Source organism: Petromyzon marinus, chromosome 20, assembly GCF_048934315.1.
Source record: "Petromyzon marinus isolate PM22_M1 ecotype Great Lakes invasive population chromosome 20, UKy_Petmar_22M1.pri1.0, whole genome shotgun sequence".
Classification (NCBI taxonomy): domain Eukaryota; kingdom Metazoa; phylum Chordata; class Hyperoartia; order Petromyzontiformes; family Petromyzontidae; genus Petromyzon; species Petromyzon marinus.
In genome coordinates, this window is record NC_133686.1 from 9,773,556 (window position 1) to 9,795,996 (window position 22,441).

Below are 22,441 nucleotides of genomic sequence, written 5' to 3' on the forward strand. Positions count from 1 at the left end.
TCACTTTTTTCAAATTCTTCATAATGGCACAATCCACCTTCGACCCTGCCCACACGCGACAATCTCGTCGCTCTTATCCACTCCGTGTTGGTCGCTCTTAAAACATTCCCAAAAACTGCCACTAAAACGGGGCCCTCTTGATCTGCAGGTAAAACAACCCCCTGTGTCGTCACCGCCAGCTCCACGTACCACGTGTCCCTTGCCGTGGGGGGGGGGGGTCGCGAGGAGGGCGCGCGGGGGGCGGGGGCAGCAACCACGTGACTCTTGTTTACCTCGGGGCTCGCGCATGCGCAACGTGGGCGTTCGGCGACAAGTCCACACGGCGACGTCGCCTGACAACGCGCCGACGTCACGCGAGCAGCGTGGCGACGCGCGTCGCGTTGTGACCAATAGTAAAGCGCGCTCGGCAGCCCTTTAAACGGCGTTTCCGGTCGACGTGATGACGTAGTACCCGGCTGTGCGCGCTGACGTCACCGCCGCCGGACTCGCTGTGTTGTGTGGAGAGAAAACGACTGATCGCCCCCCCCCCTTCCCCAGACGGTGGTTTTCTCGGCGCAAACTCCAAGCGAAGCGAACATGTCGTACGCCTACCTCTTCAAGTACATCATCATCGGCGACACGGGTGAGGCGAGGCCGCGAGCGCGCTCTCGCGAGCCTCTGAGACGGAGGCGAGACGCGCGCTGACGTGGAACGCGAGTGGTTTTTTTTTGTCGGTTCGAGGCCTAGGCGAATGACGCCGAGGTCCTCGCCCCCCCCGACGCTTGCCTGGATCTCCCAGCCTGGGTTGGTGCAGGGTACCCCGCGGTGATGGGGGATGGGGGGGGGGTGGTGTCGGCAGGGCGAGGGGTCCGTTCGGGGCAGTTGTCGGTTGATGTTAATGTAACTGTCTAGCGTTGCCTTGAAGTTCCGTCACTCTTAATTGAGCTCGCCTGTCTTCAGAGCTAAGGTCGCGGTGGGAATTCCACATTCGCTTGACAGGAGCGAGAGACTTCCCATAGAGTGCCGGGCCTGGCAGTTTTGAGTGTCGACGCGGGCCCGTTTAAAGGTTTATGTTCATACCGATACTGGTATTGGCTTATTGTATGTATGTGAGACACGTACAGACTGTCTTGGGATGTTGCCGGTTTGACTTGAATGATACAATGGCCTTTACCGCACGGTTAGTAGGAGTGGTATTATGAAGCTGGAAGTGGATTAGCTGACACGACCACTCCCCGTGCGTCTTTTCGCTTTTCTGCAATTCTATTCTTGCACGTGGCAATATTCAGAAGCTCGATGCCAATGTCGAAATCTGCTAGCCACGAGAAAGCTTCAAGGAGGGAGTTCGCTTCCGTCTTGTTATTCCTCTGTTGAAATAGTTTAGGCTACAGTGGTTTGCCGTGTTTGGCCACAATTTGAGTTTGCATGGCCACAGTTGCACCGTCTTGTCTTTTTACGTTTCAATTTATGAAGGAGTTGCGCGCATCGGCCTGGTGATGTTCTAACGCAAGTTGATGATTTTCAACAGTGAAGCGTTAAAGTCCACATCCAATCGCCATCGATCATTCCGTAGTGTGCGCCGTAAAGAATATCTTAAATACTTGCGCCGCTGCACGAACGTGTAATTTACGCCACTTTTCGGGAAGTCAATTCTGGAATTGACATACGTGTTTGAGAGACCTCCGCCAAAAAGAAGGCATTACGTTATGTGAACATTCACATGCCACAGGCGAGTACCGTCATTGCGGTAAATACAGCAGGAAATTTCTCGTCTTGGATTCGGAACTTTTTGAAGTGACATCGAGCTATTTTTTTAACGCCTTTCCCTTCTGTTGATGTGGCATTGAGATCGCGAGTTATCTGCCCTCTGCTTCACCACCTATAAACCATACCACGTGGATTGTTTCGTCTTCCGTTTTCTGAGATGACCTGTCACTACTAACCGTCCCTCTCGCCTTTTTATACGTTTACTAAACCTTTCTCTAAACAACTAGCTATGTTAAACCTTGCTTGTTGCCATCTACCAAAGAACTGTAATGTGATATTTGCGGTGTATGCATTACTCTATGTGCATGACTAAACTTGTTTTCATTTTTCATGACTAAAGAATCTAGATATGACTTTACAGACATAAAAAATCATCTTAAAGTGTGTGTTCATGATAACATAAACATGTTTATGTATTTCTTTAATAACATAATTAAGTGTTTGGGTTAGGTCGTGGGTTTTTTTTATATGACCTACCCCCAAAACCCAATTATGAATCACAATATTAGTTGTGAAAGCCAACATATAGATACTAAATGATTTAGGTATGTTTACATTTCATCTGATAAGATGTTGTGAGGGTTGTTTCTAAGAGCCACTAAAGCAACTATCATGTCCACCAATGTAACTTTAAATAGCCCGTGTGCAAGGAACATCTGTAAACAACACTTGGACATTGATGAAATAGGCAAATTTGCACGCACTGACCTCAGCGTGTGACACATACGTATAATTTCGCTTTGTAAATCCTACACGGTGTATATTTACTATAGTAAAATAAACAAGCCTATGTATTCTTGTCAAGATACAATTTATGTGTGGATTATAATTCATGTTGCATGATCTGTACTGCTTTGCTGACTTCTGTAATTTTACTGTAATAGAGTGTTTGTAACCGGGATTTATTTTGAACAGCTCGATTTTCTTTTTATTTCAGGCGTGGGAAAGTCGTGTCTCTTGCTGCAGTTTACAGACAAGCGGTTCCAGCCCGTCCATGATCTGACAATCGGTTAGTCGTCGCTTTATATCTGTTGTTTATTACTGAGTAATGTAATTGTATTGGGTGTATGATAATGCAGACAGAACATGGTTTGTGTGGATGAGATTGCTGGATATCAGTGCGATAATTTTTTGTACATTACAATAAATCCCACTAAAACATGCATTTGTTTTACTGATCTTCTACATCAGCAATGCTTATTATTATTGTATTAAGTATGCCTCCCCTAGGTCATCTTCATCTAAGATGAGTGGCAGGAACAGTTTTTCTTACAATGACGATGATCGATGTGGACAGCAATCAGTGGACTAACAATGGGATGTGTGTGGATATAGTCTAGCTCTAAAAGAAAACAATTTGTTTCAACAAGCAAAATCAACTCCTCGTCTTGTTGCTCAGGCGTGGAGTTTGGCGCGCGAATGATCACCATTGACGGGAAGCAGGTGAAGCTCCAGATCTGGGACACGGTGCGTGACACTTTGTTTATCTCCTGTCTGCTACTGCCTTCACTGCACTTTAATTATGTTGGTTAAGTCGGTTGTTACACAGTTGAGCAGCTGTTGTCGAGGGAAATTGCATATGAGGTTTTTAATTGTCAAGCGATTGTCTTTACGTGCAGGCCGGACAAGAGTCATTCAGGTCCATCACAAGGTCTTACTACAGAGGAGCAGCGGGTGCCCTGCTGGTTTATGACATCACAAGGTACGTGAGGAAAAAAAAATATTTTGATGAAATGGTATCTTTTGATTTAAAGCTTTCGTGACTGCGGTAATTCATAACGGTCGAAACGTCGTGAGAATTTGTATTGTTTATATATTTTATTATTTTATTGTTTCCCTTCAACGTGACTTTACCGAAAGAGCTAAGAATATGAAATGGTATCTCTTAAACTCTTCTTGGAAGTAAACTAATTCCCTATTCATGATGTGTAAACTAAAAATAGTCTGGTGGAATGGTAATAATGGAATAATTTGTTTTGAGTACAACGAGAACTTGATGTCATGGATTATGTTTATAAGTGAATACATAGCCCAACACGTTCATGTTTTATGCAGCAAATGCATTTTTTAATACCACTACTGATAACGCACCTGGGAGAGAAGCTATAAATTGCACCGCTTTACACATAAAAATAAATTTGAGAGATGTAAGATTACATTATTTCTCTTAAATCACATTTACGACCTTGCATAAAACCAAGCATACTGGGAGTTCCAATCACAAATAAAATCACGCATGTCACTGAAAATCCGAAGGCTGTAAGTTTTTATTCTCAACTTGTGTGATATATTACAAAGTACTTGTAGGCTGTATTAGATTTATCAAACAATGATTTATAAGCAGTGGCAGGCATGCAATAGTGGCAGTACTCTTGAGTGGTGTTAAATATATCCACAGTATTCATCAGGACATATAATCCTGGGTTACTGGGCTCTAAAATTATTTTTTTTAAGTTGTCACATTTTAACTGTTTTTGTACAGCGAGGGAAAAAAGTGTTTGATCCCCTGCTGATTTTGTACGTTTGCCCACTGACAAAGAAATGATCAGTCTATAATTTTAATGGTAGGTTTATTTGAACAGTGAGAGACAGAATAACAACAACAAAATCCAGAAAAACGCATGTCAAAAATGTTATAAATTGATTTGCATTTTAATGAGGGAAATAAGTATTTGACCCCCTCTCAATCATAAAGATTTCTGGCTCCCAGGTGTCTATTATACAGGTAACGAGCTGAGATTAGGAGCACACTCTTAAAGGGAGTGCTCCTAATCTCAGCGTGTTATCTGTATAAAAGACACCTGTCCACAGAAGCAATCATCAATCAATCAAATTCTAAACTCTCCACCATGGCCAAGACCAAAGAGCTCTCCAAGGATGTCAGGGACAAAATTGTAGACCTACACAAGGCTGGAATGGGCTACAAGACCATTGCCAAGCAGCTTGGTGAGAAGGTGACAACAGTTGGTGCGATTATTCGCAAATGGAAGAAATACAGAAGAACTGTCAATCTCCCTCGGCCTGGAGCTCCATGAAAGATCTCACCTCGTGGAGTTGCAATGATCATGAGAACGGTGAGGAATCAGCCCAGAACTACATGGGAGGATCTTGTCAATAATCTAAAGGCAGCTGGGACCATAGTCACCAAGAAAACAATTGGTAACACACTACGCTGTGAAGGACTGAAATCCTGCAGCGCCCGCAAGGTCCCCCTGCTCAAGAAAGCACATATACATGCCCGTCTGAAGTTTGCCAATGAACATCTGAATGATTCAGAGGACAACTGGGTGAAAGTGTTGTGGTCAGATGAGACCAAAATGGAGCTCTTTGGCATCAACTCAACTCGCCGTGTTTGGAGGAGGAGGAATGCTGCCTATGACCCCAAGAACACCATCCCCACCGTCAAACATGGAGGTGGAAACATTATTCTTTGGGGGTGTTTTTCTGCTAAGGGGACAGGACAACTTCACCGCATCAAAGGGACGATGGACGGGGCCATGTACCGTCAAATCTTGGGTGAGAACCTCCTTCCCTCAGCCAGGGCATTGAAAATGGGTCTGATCATTTCTTTGTCAGTGGGCAAACGTACAAAATTAGCAGGGGATCAAATACTTTTTTCTCTCACTGTATATGTGTTTAATTCATTTCAAATATATTTTTTCCATTGCATAATGAAGCATAAATGAAATATGATCAGTTACTGCCATTATATGTGAAAGTTATTGCTGGTATTGAAGTAGTATTGCCACGTTTTTACAAAATAGCTGAATCTGAAAAAAACTTCAGGGAAACTGATTTTTCAGCAGTTCTTTGGGGAGTGGCTGCATTTCAGGTGCGGCCACATGTGTGACTCCAGGGCTTTGTGAAGTCCTTTCTTAGGCTAACGTAACAATTTTAACTGCAGCAGCATTAGCTATATGGAGCAGCTCATCTTTCGTTTTGCATGTCTCAGCATGACAATATTACTGGGATATTACACATGCTTACCTTAAAGGAGAGACAACCCATAGAACAAATAGACGTTACCCGATACCAGTTTTACTTTGTTCATGAGAATAAATCATTATATAAATGATAGAAAGCCAGAGTTATTGTCAGAAAAACTGGCGATATCACTGTAGGGATGATTTAAAGTTGGCATGTAACCATTTATCCCCAACCCCTGCAGCAGAAGTTGAATTTTGTGATTCTGGGTCATGATATAATGCACACATCATTCAGTCCTTAACATTTTGTTTGTAATGATCTTTACACTCAAGAATATTTCATTATTGTCATAGGCATGCATGCCTATTAAAAAAGTACTTGAGTGAAGCTACAGTTACGTCACCACTGGTTATTAAACTTGTAAACTGTTGTCAGATAGCCCAGAAAACACAGCCCAAACAACACAAGATAAGGGCAGTGTTTTGGTTGCATCATGAAGTACTGTCTAGCTTGGCATTTGTATTTAAGCTTATGTGATCTGCTTATCCCAAATTTAAGACATTACATGTTTAGACAAGCCTCAATTCCTCGGTAAGGTGCCAAGAATGCAGTACTGGAGAGAATGGTCATTCATCTATGAGTTTTGAATACCTGGAATAACCTGTCAATCATACAATTAACCTCAGTTATTTCTAAAACAGGGTTTTCTGGTAAATTTGAGTCTTTGCTAAAGCAATTTGATATTTTAGCAATATTTCAGCTGTTAATATTTTTAAATCTATATATTTTAAACTATATTTACGTTTGGTTTTGTATTTATTGTTTTTTTTGTCATTCTTGTAAGCCAGGTTGATAAAAAAAGACTTCGACTCAATGGGTTCTTACCTAGTTGATCAATAAATGTAACGATGATGAAGTTGTGAAGCTATTTCGACCATATCACTCTTGCCTGCCGCCTATAAATACCACTGTGATAATCACTACTTTTATGAGTTATTATGAATTATTATATGAAGTTGTCCATAACGTTATATTATTGAGGATCAAATTTTAAGTTCTATATTTATCCATCTAATACCCCTTGAGTTTAACATGTCTAGTTTACAAAGGGATATTTGATTGAACAACAGTAATGTATGCATTTATTTCAGCTATGGATAATTTACAAATTTCGTATACTGACTGACAAACCACAATGCTCTTTTTTTGTGAGTGATGTCATTGGGTATTTAATACCCACTTTATAGCTCATGTCATTGATGGTCAGTTCCCAGTCGGAATCATTGGGCAGCTGTGGGAGTTAAACTGTTTACGGAGTGAATTGGCTCATGAGTAGATACACTGATTAATTGCCAGACCATTTTAGTTAATAAAAGGTTTCCATCCACCTATACACCCTGTGCAGCTTCCCTGTCACCTTTTCTCATTAAGTCAAAGACTGGTTTGCCCTTGTTTTATGAAACTACGACAACCATTCATAATTTTAAAAAATAGGAGTAGGTCTTATCATTTAACAATAAAATAATCTTTAAGTTCATCAACCAATAGCCCTTTTGGACCATTGTTATTCAGCAAAAGTGTTTGCTTTAATCAGGAAATCCGTGAACCAATTCAGAATGACCAGTGCGATTTAGGTGGATTATAATCATTCACGCTTTAAACAAGATTTGTCAATATGATATAACCAAAACTTCCATAACTACGTTCTAAAATGTCCATATCATATGCAAAGTTTTTTGTAGTTCTGTGAAAAACGAAGCTACAGTATATGAAAAATCTTCCAATCACTAAAAGGAGCAATCAAATATACATTGCCAGTAGATTGCACTATTGGCCACCGTTTTCTATTTAGTGCACGAGCATTAATGCAGGTGTTGGAAAAGTAAATTGTTCTTTATGTAACCATATTTGAGACTTGTTACCTATATGTTCCATAAGTGACTTAAAGACCATAATCGAATTAATTGAAGTGGTATTTCATTGCATTGGAAATTTGTCCCCATGACTGGCACACAATGGGTTGCTCTTGTTCATTACATCACGGGGTATGAAATATTTACTAGAGCACAGCATCACACTCTTTGAACAGACCAAAGCTCTCGGGCAACAGCAAGACTTGAAGAGGCAGTGCAGTGAAAATTGTCTCGGTGGAAATCGTGCTCGCCGATTAACGACCCAGCCTCCTGTGATCCATGATGGAACCAGCTTACATGCTATGCTCTGCTTTTTAAATGACCAACAGGAGAGACACTTTCAACCACTTGACCACCTGGCTTGAAGACGCTCGCCAGCACTCTAACTCCAACATGGTCATCATGCTCATCGGAAACAAGAGGTGAGCTTTACTCCCAAGTTAACGGTAAAGATTTCTTTGCACCGCCCTTCCCCATTAATCTGCTGCTCCTGACCGTTGCCCTTGATTGTGGTAGGGCAGTGAGCCCAAGTGCCTCTAGGCGCCCATCCACCCCCCATTTGAGGGTGTATTCGGGGTTCGTCACACGTTCGTGATTTGTATCTCCCTCTGTGATGTTTGTGTTCTGGGTTCTTGGAGATTTAAAAATAAAACGGTGTAGATTTCGTGCACTTTGCTTTGTTGCATTTTTCTAACTTCTGCAACATCCCATGCTAAACAAAGCAACGTTGTTCCTGTTTTGTAACAAAGTTACATGTTACTGAGCCATCACAGTCAATCGTGGCTGATATATTTCATGATTAATACAACAGAGGCCAAGCCCTCTGACTCCCACCCTCTCCTCATATCTGGGCAGCCTAAACTAGAAACCCCATTTGGGAATCTAGGCAAGGATAAGCTCCTTCACACCCCATGGAAAAAACAAGGCATTTAACAGTAATGAGATAAAAATGACAAAATATTCCGATTGAGGGTGTGTTATTCACCTTTACGAAGATGTCTAGTTTTATAAAATGTCTACACAGTCAAAAACATTGAAACATCCATATTTGTCGATGGTTAAAATTTGGATCATGTTGACTTAACCTCTTGGTCCTGTCCAGTTGGAGCACTTGCTTCATGTGTATCGAGAATGCATTTCAAGAAGGGCTTGAACCAAATTGTGCAATGCATAAGCACACGCAGCTCACTTTCCCCCATGAAGCAACTCATGTTTTAACAATGCAACACGGACAACATTGCTTTAAGATTACATCGTTCAACTTGAGTTTAAGCCGTGAGGACTTCTACCAAATATGCACTGTTATATGCTGAGCATGCACTCAGTAACTGCCGAGTTGCTGCTGACTCCTCAGCGCTCTTGAGCCGTACGTATTTACAACAATAATGATAACGATGAAAGGTATTTCCATTGCATACCGCACAATGCCTTAGGTTTGGAGCCTCGAAGTGTTAACGCAACTGCAAGTGAGCCCTCCACATAGTGGTTGTCACTTGGCAAAATCTCATCGGGGTAAACCAGTAAATATTAGACATTTTTGCAAGGCTAATGCATTCTGCTATATTTGTCTTTTGTGTAAGCAGGCTCGTAGTTTTGTCCAGTGCATATATTGAAAAATATATGTTTTAACAATGAATATCACGTTAGAAATAAAGCGCACTGTGTCATTGAATGCCATTGAATACAGGGCTCCAAGTGGAATGTCCTCGATAATAAAATCCGTTAAGCTGCAGATGACAACAAGGAGCAATATGCATTATTGAACACCTTTGTCATGGTTGCCTTCCACCTAGGAAGTGCCTACCTGATGTTGACAAGCGTGCTCCATTTGGAGGAATGCGGTGCACTTGGTCACAATTGAATGCACAGTATCTGGATGAGCTATAGGCAGACAACAGTGGATCATAATAATAATAATAACATTGCTTATTTTTATACAGCGTCGTTAAATGCAAATTGCACCTCACAATTCATAACGAACCACAGACAAGTGGGAAAGTAGCCAAGTGGCGAGCCGAGACCACCAATTACCCAAGCTCTCGGATCCTATATTATATATTTTTTTCAGGCAATTCGTGTTTATACATGGGGGAGGAAACCGGAGCACCCGGAGAAAACCCACACGTGCAAGGGGTTGACACCCTGTTCCATACAGAAGGGACAGATGATATTAGTCCGCACTATGCTGAACTGCGTTCTCCCCGCAAGCACCTTGACGCCCACGGGAAGGGAGTTTTTAGCATAATTTGTGTGATCCACCAACCCTTTCCTGCACAGGGCTAGATTACAGGTGTGTGCTGCCAACGCCAATCCAATATGAAGTTTTCTCTGATGCATAAAAGCATAATATCATGTCTGTGCATTGATAATTTACATATCTCCTAACCTATAGTCTTTGCTGAGCTGCAGAGCAGCATGTTGTGATGTAGTGCATGACTCCATTTATGAAGTCATGCTTCCTGGGTGGAAGTCTTGGATTCAAAACTTTAGCACCCATTTAAGTGTAAGGTTCAGTGAGTGTAAGATATTAGATTAACATAACCCGTCATAAATAAAGTTGGGTATTTCATATATTGTATGGCCAGCTAAAAGGGCTTTTGGCAGATAGGATGTGATAAAACGCTGATCTGCTGAGCTGAAAATTGAGAGAAGTCTTATTTTTTGGGGATATAATTGCTTGATTTATTGAGCAGAAGCCCTTTAAATAATTTTGCATTGCTTTATGAGATATATAACTATGCTATTTGTAGGGTGTTCCAAATAAATTTCATCTTAACTTTGTGCAGATGAAATCTTCACTTTGTGGAGATGAAATTAACGTCATTGGGTATATAGTTGTTTAGACTTGCACAAACAAAAGCCAATGCATTGGTTGATTTCATTTTTGCAAATTAGATGCTGTAACGATATTATTTAGAATGTCAATGATAACATCGTCTCAATATTAACGAGAATAAGCGTATGTCTTTCAGCCTTGCCCGACTGGCTGGTCAGCAAGCTATTACGTGCCTTGTCATGGGCAATTGGATCACGGCCCTTTCTCAAGCCAAGGGGCAGCCTCTTAAACAATGTGTCCTGCAGTTCATAGGCGCTGCCGTCTAAACCTAGATTTTAAAGGAAGCATGTAGATTGCTGTTGCTTATCTGGCGTCGATGCCTTAATATCTCTTGGAACTATGGTTCTAAAAGCTCTGTGTCTAACATTATCTTGTTGGATTTTGTGAAACTTAAAAGTGTATTGAACACCAGACTTTTCCAGTGATATATTAGTTTTACAACTTGCAATGTATTCTGTATCATGATTTATGTAGATGTGCTTTAATAGGGTTAACTAATAATTGCTTGATCTTAAAGTTCGAATATAAAAGATGGTTTTCACCTTTACAGATTTGATTTTTAAAACCATTTTGCAAAAAGAGTTCCATTTTGACTTGGTTATACCACCTCATCATTAAGATTGTTAAACATGAAACAATGAGTGTCCGGAAAATAATGTGAATGTGTTAAAGTGTATGCACGGTAATGATGACACTTCTGTAAGTTTCAAGTGGTCACATTATTGGGATGCATGCTAAGTCATTTAATACTTTAAAGGATTTCTATTTAATCATAAACCCTGTCATTCAAAATGAATGTAAAATTAATCTTCTATAAATACTGAAAACCAACAGTATAGTATATAATTTATTATATCACACAATAGTTTAGGGCTTGTTATATACATTTTTTTGACGAAAGAAATATTTTCAGAGTTCTTTTAATCAACTCCAGTTGAGCATGTTCCTCCTAAACTCTGACATGATGCTTGACTCGCGTGTGCGAAGGCCTATCGTTGTTATCAATATCGAGCTCTTGTTCTCTTCCCAACCTCATACCTCCATCTGCACATTACCTTCCAATTCACTATATATATCCTTCGCCAGCTGCTGCTGAGACTCCTCATCCATGCCTTCATCACATCCCAACTTCGCTACTGCTACTCGCACCTCTATGGCCTCCTCAAATCTCATGTCACCACCTTGTAGATCTAAAATATTGCTGCCAGAATTCTCAGCCATCCTAGTAAACAAGGCCACATCACCCCAATATTTAAATCTCTGCACAGGTTCCCAGCCCAATTATGTAACCATTTTCAAGATCACGATTTACTGTCTTAAACATAATGTATGGACAAGGCCCTGCCTATCTCTCTTCATTCATCTCACTCTCCTCTCATCCACGCACTCGCCCCTCGAGCAATCAAGACTCTGTGCCAAAGTCCCCAGTCAACCTTCACTGATTGGGAAAGTGCTCGTTCTTCTCTCATCTGGAACTCCCTTTCCCCAGTCATAATGCTATCAAATCTTTGTCCTTAATGAAGACCTGCCTCACGACCTTTTCTCCCTCTGCCTGCGACTGACTGCCTTTTTCTCTCTACGAAATTAATATTCATACAATTTCTTGCTACCTTCATGAGATGTGGTTGCATTTAGATGTCATACGAGTACAGATGTCTTTGTGTTATACTTCTAAAATTAATACTGAAATACCTTTCAAGCATAAAAGATCACGCTGACACATCTGTCTCACCGAACAAGCAAATTGACCTCTTTCGTAAAAAAAAAAATTAAATCACGTCTCTAAATAAAATGGAAAGCGTTTTTTTTCTTTTGTGTGTCAACCTGGCCTGCAAAGCAACTCTGTGTTATCCTAATTCACTGTGTAATCTTCCTTGCTATAGTGACCTGGAGTCGAGGCGAGAGGTCAAGCGGGAAGAGGGGGAGGCTTTTGCGCGAGAGCATGGCTTGGTGTTCATGGAAACCTCGGCCAAAACCGCTTCCAATGTGGAGGAGGTAACCTACTCCATGCCATCCATTGAGAATCACCGCACGGCATTACAAAACTAGAACCTTCCTGTGCAAGCACATATTCACTCTTTCCTTTAGCCTAATAGCTCGGAGTTGAGTGATGCAGTTTATTACTGAACATTTGAGTCTTGAGCTCAACATACATTCATCAAATCGTGTGAGCAAGAGTCAATGTTTGTCGATTCGTATATGTTTGTTGTATATAATGGGTTCCTGTCACCCCTGCGTCCACTAGAGGCGTTACCATTCAGAGTAGAGTTGAAAAATAATACTTGAATTGAAATGTTACCCTGAATCGCCATAATTCTTCAAATCACCGAGGGCAAGGGATGAATCGTTTTGCCAATTATGATTATAAATTATACCTTTTCTTCATGAAAGCTTTCCGAGTCTCAAGACTACTTCAGGAGAGTCTTGCTTTGCATGTTTGTCTAATTTGTTATTTAGTTCTGAGTGTGGGAGCAAATTGGAGTGTCTGGAGAGAACCCATTCAAACGATCAGAATTCGGCGAATTTGGACCTTGATGGCTGAACACAATGGCTTACTCTCGTGAATGATGCCAGGGGGATCTTTAACATCCGCTATGAAGCAGACGACAACATTTCATTGTGGCTGTTACACCCATAGTTATCGTCGATGTATTTTAATAGATTAATTTATGCAGAATCACGAGGTTAAATGATGCAGACCATAACTTTATGGAACAGTTGGGTTAAATAATAGTCAGACTGATTTTGTTCCGGTTTTCCGGTTACATTGTCTACACAATTCTCACATTTTGAAAACGATGAAAGGTGGTCTCACAATGTATTTTTGTTATATTTGCAATGTACAGGCATTCATCAACACAGCAAAGGAAATCTACGAGAAAATTCAGGAAGGCGTGTTTGATATTAACAATGAGGTAAGCATAAATTGCGGTAATGTGTTAAAGCCATGGTATCGGTCTGCTTGTCATGCCTCTTTTCTTCATGGCTTTTGTCTCTTCCTCACAGTGGCTTTTGGCTAACCATCGAACAAAGATGGTCACTGCATCGCGCGCTCTGAGATGGGTTTCTGCGGCAGCCTGGAACGTTCTTCTGATATTATGACTCTACTAGACCTATGCACTTTTAAATCTAGATTGAAAACTCCCTTACCTCCGATTAGCACGGTTGGCTACATACTGTGTGAAAGAAGTTCAACATACGTACATTACTACGTATAAACGTCACGCTCATCAGACTCGTGTTGTTTAGTCACCTCCATGGGATCTGGCTAGAACCAGTATTTCACACGCCATTTCCAAAACTTGGATTGTGGGTGTGGTACTTTTAATTTTTAAACTGTAATTTGGCTTTCAGTCTGCTAATTTTGATTTTAGCTAGAGATTGATCTAAAGTACCTCGTCATGTTTTACTTGTTACCCTTATTCTTTTGTACCTTGCTCATAAAATTCTATATACTGCATGTATACTACCTGCACTCACATTTACAGCAAGTGTACTATAGGTTATTTCACATTGGTTGTTAGAATGATGATGTCATTACCAATTCTGAGATGGTCTATATACCATTTTAATAGATTTAATTATCCAATACAGGTTTCAGAACAACGCCTTCTAATATAGATGTGTGTAACCTCTAATATCAATTGGATTAAAGTGTAACTGTTTGAGTTGGTAGATATGTTTAACTAGCCTTTTGCCCGTCCAAGGACAGGTGTATTGCAGTAAATCTGAAACTTGCAAGCGAAAATCATACCGCGATGTGATATTCATTGCTTTAAGCGTATGCGATTTGTAAGGGCGCGGTGACACAGACCCATTTCATTTTAAGGTTATATAATCCCTTGTTCATTATGACGTAATTTTAACATTGATGTCTCAACAGCGTGACGGAGATCACGTGACGTGAGGGTTCTGCCTTTGTAGTGAGGGTTGTCAGTTGACGCCGAGGAGGGGGGAGGAGGCGCCTCGCCCCCCCATGTGGAGTGACGTCAGCCACTAATTATAATGAATGGGGGAGGGGGGGTGTCCATTTGGAGGATGTCGCCTGTTCATGATTATTAATGAGTGGGGGGGAGTACTCCATATTGAGTAACGTCACCCGCTCATGATTATTAATGAGGTGTGGGGGGGGGTCCATTTGGAGGACGTCACCTACTCATGAATATTAATGAGGGGGCTGGTCCATTTGGAGTGACGTCAAGAGCGTTAAGGTCATTCCTGGGTGATTATAGTAGGTATAATGGTTTTAGCCCTTTTCATAGTATACAAATACTATTTCAGCTCTTCCAGAAGCTGACTGCTAGTGAAATGGGACTCAAGATAAAATAAGGAAAATAAAAATCGTCTATAACAAATGTTCTCAACTGTTGGAAATATGTAGGAAGAATACATTGGGACAACACATCCGATCTGAGTGGCTCTTGATTGCTGTTGGTGTGTTTGGGAGAATTAGGTGACCTGGAGTGACTAATGATGAATAACAACATTAAGGGATATATTGAACAAGAGAATGGCAATTAAATAGGTGGACAAAAGCAGTTTGGAGTGCTTTGTGAGGAACATACAAGTATTCCTAAAGAGGATTGTTTTTAAATGGGTTTATATTTCGTTCTGTAACATATGGATCACAATGAACATTACCGCAGAAAGTGGTAGATGAGCTGAAATGTGTGCAAATATGCATGGAGAGGTGTATAATTTTAATTAAACTTAGACAAGAGGAGGAACATAATTTTTTTTTGCAACAGCCCTTTCTTGTTCAGCAGTTCTACTGCTGTATCTTTCTACCTGATGACGATTGCTTGTGTTGCGATCGAAACGTCGTGATTTATAATTTATTTTTCTACCCACGTGACTTTACCGAAAGAACCAAAGAGTATGGATTCCTGCAGTCACGAAAACTTCAAATCAAGATAGCATCAGCTGTTCATAGAAGCAAGTGGGCTTGAGCTGAACGCATCTATAGATGCAATGATTGCAAATGGTGGAGGCTCATGATTGAGCAGCATCCAAAGAAGAGATTTAGATCTCCCCCAGAGATGGAGTGATAAAATCATCTCGTGTGCAGGAGCTAGATGGATTCTTACATCACAAGACTGTAATAGATGGTAACGGTTTGGGGGAGACATTCACCTGAGCATGGGCGATAATGGTAATGAACCTTGGTCAGGATGCAATGTATTGAGGCCACATTATATTCATTAGCATACCATTGCTTAAATGAGTGTAATCTAAAAGGAGCTTACAGATAGGTAATGGCACATCTGTTTGGAATAAGCTACGCAGTTAACCATTATGGAGCCATAGGGATGTAAATCTAATTATACATACGTAGTTTAATTGCAATAGTATATAAATATGCATACGTGAACAACACCAAAGCACTTTGTGGACGAGACCGAAATAATCCAGCCTTCGTGGATGCAAATTTGGCAGACTGCACCAATGTGCCGAGGAGATGCAAATATAATGGATGCTGTCTCGCCGATCTAACGTGTTCACCTTATTTCGTCTCTCCTAAAGCACCCCGCAAATACCGTCTGCTTTTGAGGTTGGGTGTCTACTTGTGCACTTACCTACTGCTAGCTTTCTATCTGATAGACAGATTTTACCAGCTGGTTTGTCCCATGCCATAATGGCATGATGCACCAAAAAAGTACTGCTAATTTATTGTCTCATGAGCTGCCGGGGGGGGGGGGGGGGGTTGTTGAGGCTACAGTTTGACCCACAAGCACAACCTTCGAGATATCGGAATTTACAGTTTGGCTCTGAGTGTCCACTGGTCTTTGTTGTCATTGGTAACCTTGAGTGGCTAATGAGATAGAGAAAAAAACATCAGTTGATGGGAGGGTAGTGTGCTCATGTCTGGATTGGTTTAAAATGCCAGCAGTCTCTTAGTGTGGAATTTTCATAATTGCCACCATTACAATTGCAGCTGTATGCAAATTTGCTTGGCAGTGCACAGCTATCACAGTCAGGTTCTCATGATGCAGAGTTATCCATGTCCTCACACTCCTGTACATACGGAATATTTATTTAGACAGAATCAGAATCTCTATTTAGACTGGAGCAGTCCAATGAGTTATGAAGCTCTTTTTCACAAATGTCCAGTAGTTTTCACAGATGATTCCAATGACCCGGTGTGTTTTCTTAGCTTCGGCGCATTAGTGCATGAATGTTAGCATCTGAATGTGGCATGGGTTAACTCTGGATTGGCTCGGCCGAAAGTAAATAATTGCTGCAGTGCATCAGTGTCAATTCTGCAGAGACAATGGCATTCCAATATGTTGTTTGGTTCACTGTCGAGCGCCTTGCATACAATAACATTACTGGCTTTGGCAATTGTTCCAGGTTCATTGAGGTCATTACCTCTATGCCTGTGTCCATACATACACAAATGTACATATGAAGGGTATGCAAATGCACTCTTTTTTCTACTCTTTGCATTAAATAATTGAACATTTTATATTATTGGTTATGCTTGCTTTACAATTATCGTAATCCATCATTTAACCTTGGGGGTTATGGGAGTTCCATTGGTGCTTTGGAAATGAACTCGGTCCACCTCTTGCAGTCTTTTGCAATCGGCACAACGTCTGCTGCTAATCTCCCTGACAAAACACTGTTTGGCATTCAGCTGATCCTTGGCTGACCTCTTCCTCATCCCTTCTACTGAACTCTCCAGGATGGTGTTGGAAAGTCCCTCTGGTCTTCGGGGAATGTTATAACGTCTGCGGCTTCATCTTTGTTATTGTCAGAAGTGGTTTGCCCCTACTATCTTTTCAATGAAGACGATTAAACTGGTTTAGTATCTGCTGCTAAAAAAGTGTATGCGTATTCATGTGCGCTACATATAAGAGAGCACCTACATAGGCTATTATTTGTGGGTGACAATCTACTGTAGGGAAATCGATAACAACCATGGGGCAGCAGCGATGACATGATTGTGTTAATACCTCAAGCTGCTGCAAAGCTTAGTGCATGTAGAGATGGTGCCACGTTATCCTATTTTGATAATGTTACAATTCATGAATTTGTCGGTGCGTGTGGTTCGGCAGGCAAATGGGATCAAGATTGGACCACAGCACGCCGCCTCCAGCCCAGGCATGGCCAGCAGCCAGAACAGACAGCAGCAAGACGGCGGCTGCTGCTAAACTGACGGAGCGAGTGCTCGGGCAAAAGGGTCAGAGGGGGGGTGGGGTGGGAGACACGGGGATGGGGGAGTGGTAGTTGGGTTTGGGAAGGAGGCAGGGCCTGAATGAGAGTGCTTATTGGCTGATGGAAGGGACACGTTTATTCGCAAGCTGCACACTGTTTTCCTGCAGTTTGGCTTAGAAGGATGCTTTAAAAGACACGGCCACCGGTATTATTTGAATGCGTGCACAGTATGGCTATGCGTCGTTTTGTGCAAAGGGCATGCTGTCACGTTCCGTAGGTTGGCACGTAAGGATTTTAGATAAAATGTTTGCTCAAAGGTGTTAAATTGAATTGACATTAAGGTAAGCCTTCACACCCAAACCCTTGGATATTTAGTGTTCCATTTTATTACGTATATTATATTTTTTAATTGGCAGAGTTTTATTTTCAGTAGGAGCAGTTAATTGCAGCTTTTGAATAAATTATCATACTCGTCCGACTGTCTTTATCGTCTGCACGTGTTTGCAATTTTCTGATTGTGGGTAAAGGAAGAGTTACATTTGTTATATGTAAACATACTCTTCCAAACTTTGCAGCATTCTCCAATATTTCAATTCATGCACTTCTGACTTGACAGCTGGAATATCTTCCCATGCCTTTTTTTGTTCCCCCCTCACTTCAGATCATCTGAGCACATAAGCTACGTGATTAAAAAAAAGAGTGCTGTTTGAATGGTTTAGGTGTGTCTTGGTTATGTCTCCATGTCATTTTTATTTTTTCTGGTCTTCATTTATTTCTTTTAATCACACCTTTGTTGTGCCCTGTACAGTATTGTGTGTTGGTGTCCTTGAGATGGCAGCTCTCGCGTCCTTGTTCTGAGTGTTCCATTGTTCAAACCTCACCTTCAGGTCTGTGAAGTGTGGAGATTTCACAAATGCAACGTTAAAACCCGTTGGGATGCTTCGCAGCAGGGTGGAGAGCATACCTGATACTTTAGCCTACATACCCTGCTTTCAAAATACTGCTTTAACATAGCATTTCTGGATTTTTCAAATGTGTATTTTTTTTATTAAAGTGAATATGCTTAGCATTTCTGTTCCAAGTATGGCATATGAGCTTTCTTCATACAGTGAATAGTCATGTTTTGAAAACGAAATGTTAAGCATCATTGCATTAACCTGATATAAGGCCTATTTTAAACAGCATTTTTACTCAACATTCATATAGCAAATTAAGTGCAATTTTTGGATAGATTTTGAAAATACGGTAATAACTGGAAACGTTTACTTTTAATGTGCCGTTTCAAAAAATAAGTTTATTCCAGCCCATCATCGTACAGTGCCATAGCTTTTGTCAAATGCAATGTGTAAAAAAAAGTTTACTCTAAAGCTGAAATGTTTTGCAAATAGACCTGTAAAAGCGGTGTCAGTGAAATTATACTAGCTCATGGTGAGACTCGGTTATCAACTAATCTAATACATCTGTAATTCCATCAGAGTAAGGATGTAATTTTGAATGCATTTTTGTTTGCAAACCAATTGGTGCCATCTATATCCTTGACCCATTAATCAAATGCTTACAATAAACAAGTGCAGCACGTTTTTTGGAAGTTTGTTTTTACAGTTTACCACTATCTTAATGCAGCCGCTTAATTGTTAGGCTCAGGCTTGGGGTGATCTGTACAGTAATTGCCGGACTGTACAACAAAATTATTCGGTATTGAAAAAAATATATTTATACAACCTGAAATGTAATGTCACTTAATTTAAAACACATCAACCAATCTTAGCAAATATAGTGTATTTCAACGATGAATTGGTATTTCAACAAGGAATAAAAATTGGCTTTTTCTGTTCCTAATTTTCATTATCTGTGACCCTGTACGGTACCTTAGTTGAATTCCACGAATCACCACTGAATGCTCGGATGCCTAAAGTTGGTTTCTGGTAAGCAAATATCTTTTAAAGTTTAATGGTTAAATAATAGTTTTATGGAGTCATTTACTGTATTGTTGTTTGAGGCTGTGGAATTGTAGTTGCAATGAGAATTTCCTTTGGTGCAAACCCCAGGTCTGATTTAAATTGTAAACCCCCAATGCTGTCGTAAGGTTTACTGAAGCAATCTATAAGTTTGTTGACAGGTATTATTTGCCGTAATAACTATGTGATTTTAAGGCAAGGCTGTGTATAGTTATGTAAACAGCTGCACCTAAAGCCACATGTATCAATGGTTGACCAAAGTATCCCATGTCTCTACTGGCCTTAAGTGGTCCTTTTTGTGCTCAATATGCTGTTTTGTTTTTAGGAATTGTTGCCTCAATTGCTGTTCTTTTAACGATCGCCTCTGCATTGTCTTGAAGACATCCATCACGGTTTTTTTTTACATTTCTGAAAAATGCACCAACAACCTTGTAATAATTTTGCACTCAGCAAAAATGTTACGAAACGTGAAATGAATTTGATGGAAATGTTCTTAGTCATAATAGCAGTCCTGTAAGGTGTATGTTTGCGAATTCCTCTTGCATTGTTTGAATTTAAAAGTTAATTAATATATAGTAGCTTTTTTAGGCTTGGTGTTAATATAGTAAAGTTACATTTTGTTAAGTGTCACTGAGAAATTTCAAGTGCTAATGAAGGATGGCCTGAGAGGCATTTTTAAACATCATTTTAACAGTGAACTTTGCTGTATTATCTATATATGGAATCTCCTTTCAAGCCAGTTGCTATTAGTTTGTGCTTTCTGGGATTAAACCTTTACATGTTAGAACCCAATAACAAATCAATACTTGTGGAGTTAATTCTGGTAAACAACTTGAATTGTCTATGAAGATATGAGAACTTAAAAGAAAAAGCATTATCTTCATATCACTGTTTTAAAAGTACTGTATTGGTCCCTGTAATACATTTGATTCAGACTGTTAAATGATAAAACATATAGCACTGTGGTTCTTAAGCAAATTGTTCACTGTAGTGGAATTGTTTTTTTGGCCTCAGCTTTAGACTTTGTATCCCTGAGTGCAAGTTTATCTCAACATTTTAAAGTTACAACTGCCTAAGATTGGATGGTCATGCCCTTGGTGTTTGAGGTTGATGTATTTGTCCCGGTGCAATTAAATAGTCAAATTGATTTGTTTCACGTACTTTATACCTATTTCTAATTATGTTTTTCATACTTAGTATTTTGGTTTTTATGTTTCCCCCCCCAGGTTTTACCTATGAAATCACTTAATCAAGATGACCTTGCACTGATCTGTGCTGAAGATCCTGAAGAAGAATGACACTGCAACACATCTTGAGTGTCCTTGCTTCCACATAATGTATAATTTAATCTGCCCTTTAAATAGTTATTGATTTTAGAAAGCCACTTCCGGACATATGATTGCATTTGAAATATGATAAGTTAGACTTTGTGGCTTTGCACGTGGTGTGGGTTGAGTGCATGCCTTGTGAATATAGCTACAGCAGTGCACTCAATACACACCAAGGTAAAACTCGTGGTAACTCCCATCGTTTACGGAATAGCAGACAAAGCCAACTCCTGTGAGTACTTGGAAATGTTAGTAGCAGCAATGCAACATACCACCAGCATTATCCTTGGAGCTTCCACAACAGTAGAGTGAATTCATGCACTGCTGACATGATGATTTCACCCTCAGTTGGTGCAGTCGAATCTTAGTCTTCATGAGATCCTCGCTATATCTTCACAGTGCAGTTCATGGCAGTGCACCCACCATACATTTTGTGCATTGCATCTACTTTTATAAATGGATAATCGTTGCAATCTGGCCCTACAAACTGTGTAACAACTGATTTGTGCACCAGTGTGTGGCCAGCAAAGATATAAGAAAGATTAACGGCCTTCAAAGAGTAGAATGTCAAATTTGTAGCAAAAAAAAAAGCAATGGCTGATGGAAGACAACCACAATATATTATTACATGGTGCATCAGCCTTTTTATGGGCATCTGCGCATCCACAGAAAAAGACAGCAAGCACCGTGACGGCAATGATCGTCAATGTTGACGGAAAAGACAAACACCTCGGGCAGTAATTTGATGGTAGATCGAGATCAAAATGAAATCGTGCCACACCAGAGCATGTTGGGGTGTTTTGGAAAATATCACGAAAAACAACATGCTCATGCCACTAAAGGAACATTCATGCGTATTACCTGATATGACGGGTCAGAAACGTGCACTTTGACAAAGGAAATGAAACAACCTAAAAAGTGCACAAACATGGAGAGACGTGCATGCTTGGAATTATACAAAACATCGGTCAAAACACACGTTCCTGGCATTTAACTTGGCAAGATTGTTCGTCTGATCATAATGTATAGCCCTTTGTCAATCCCCTGCTGGATGAACTGAAGACCCCCACCCCACACCGTGGGTGTCGCACCCCCCGATTAGCAGGGTTGGCTACGTACAGTGCGAAAGAAGTTCAATATACAAACTGCAATGGCCAGCGCAAATTGGTGAATGAGGGCGGAGGGGGGGTACAGGATTAGTTCACACTCGCCGAAGAAGATGTTACCCGTGGCCGGTGGGCGGGTTCACATCATACTGCTCCCTCTGACCACAGTAACGTTGAATTTAAGACGCGTAGGCTTGCGCGACTAATATTCATGATATACTTTTTTTGGGTTACATTGTGCCAATGTTTCGTACACCTACCTCCACCCGACATCCAATTAGGTTTGTCACTGCTAAATATCCGTTGTAAATAGGTTTGCTAACACCGGTTTTTATTTAGCGAATGCTTTTTACACGCGAGTTTTACACAGCACAAGATAAAGGAAAATAAATATACATGTCGATGTTATGAATTGACGTCAGCCCACGCAGCCACTGAACCATATTACAGCCTCCTCCAGCCCCGATGT

At 40.6% G+C, this 22,441-nt stretch overlaps 1 protein-coding gene across 1 annotated transcript; it reads left to right on the top strand.

Moving 5' to 3' along the window:
- The first annotated feature begins 452 nt into the window (after positions 1-452).
- LOC116944122 (ras-related protein Rab-2A) lies at positions 453-20,685 on the top strand. The gene is made up of 8 exons (XM_032957567.2): positions 453-622; positions 2,684-2,755; positions 3,146-3,213; positions 3,366-3,448; positions 7,916-8,008; positions 12,306-12,417; positions 13,269-13,337; positions 17,481-20,685. Exons 1-8 carry the CDS (start codon positions 577-579, stop codon positions 17,574-17,576), a joined length of 639 nt encoding a protein of 212 aa, XP_032813458.1. The 5' UTR covers positions 453-576; the 3' UTR covers positions 17,577-20,685.
- Positions 20,686-22,441: the final 1,756 nt, after the last annotated feature.

Bases quoted from the DNA above. Each gene is read 5' to 3' on its own strand.
- LOC116944122 (XM_032957567.2), top strand. From the start codon at position 577: ATGTCGTACGCCTACCTCTTCAAGTACATCATCATCGGCGACACGG. The intron at 3,449-7,915 runs GTACGTGAGGAA...AATGACCAACAG, and splicing joins CTGGTTTATGACATCACAAG to GAGAGACACTTTCAACCACT. The intron at 12,418-13,268 runs GTAACCTACTCC...TGCAATGTACAG, and splicing joins CCGCTTCCAATGTGGAGGAG to GCATTCATCAACACAGCAAA.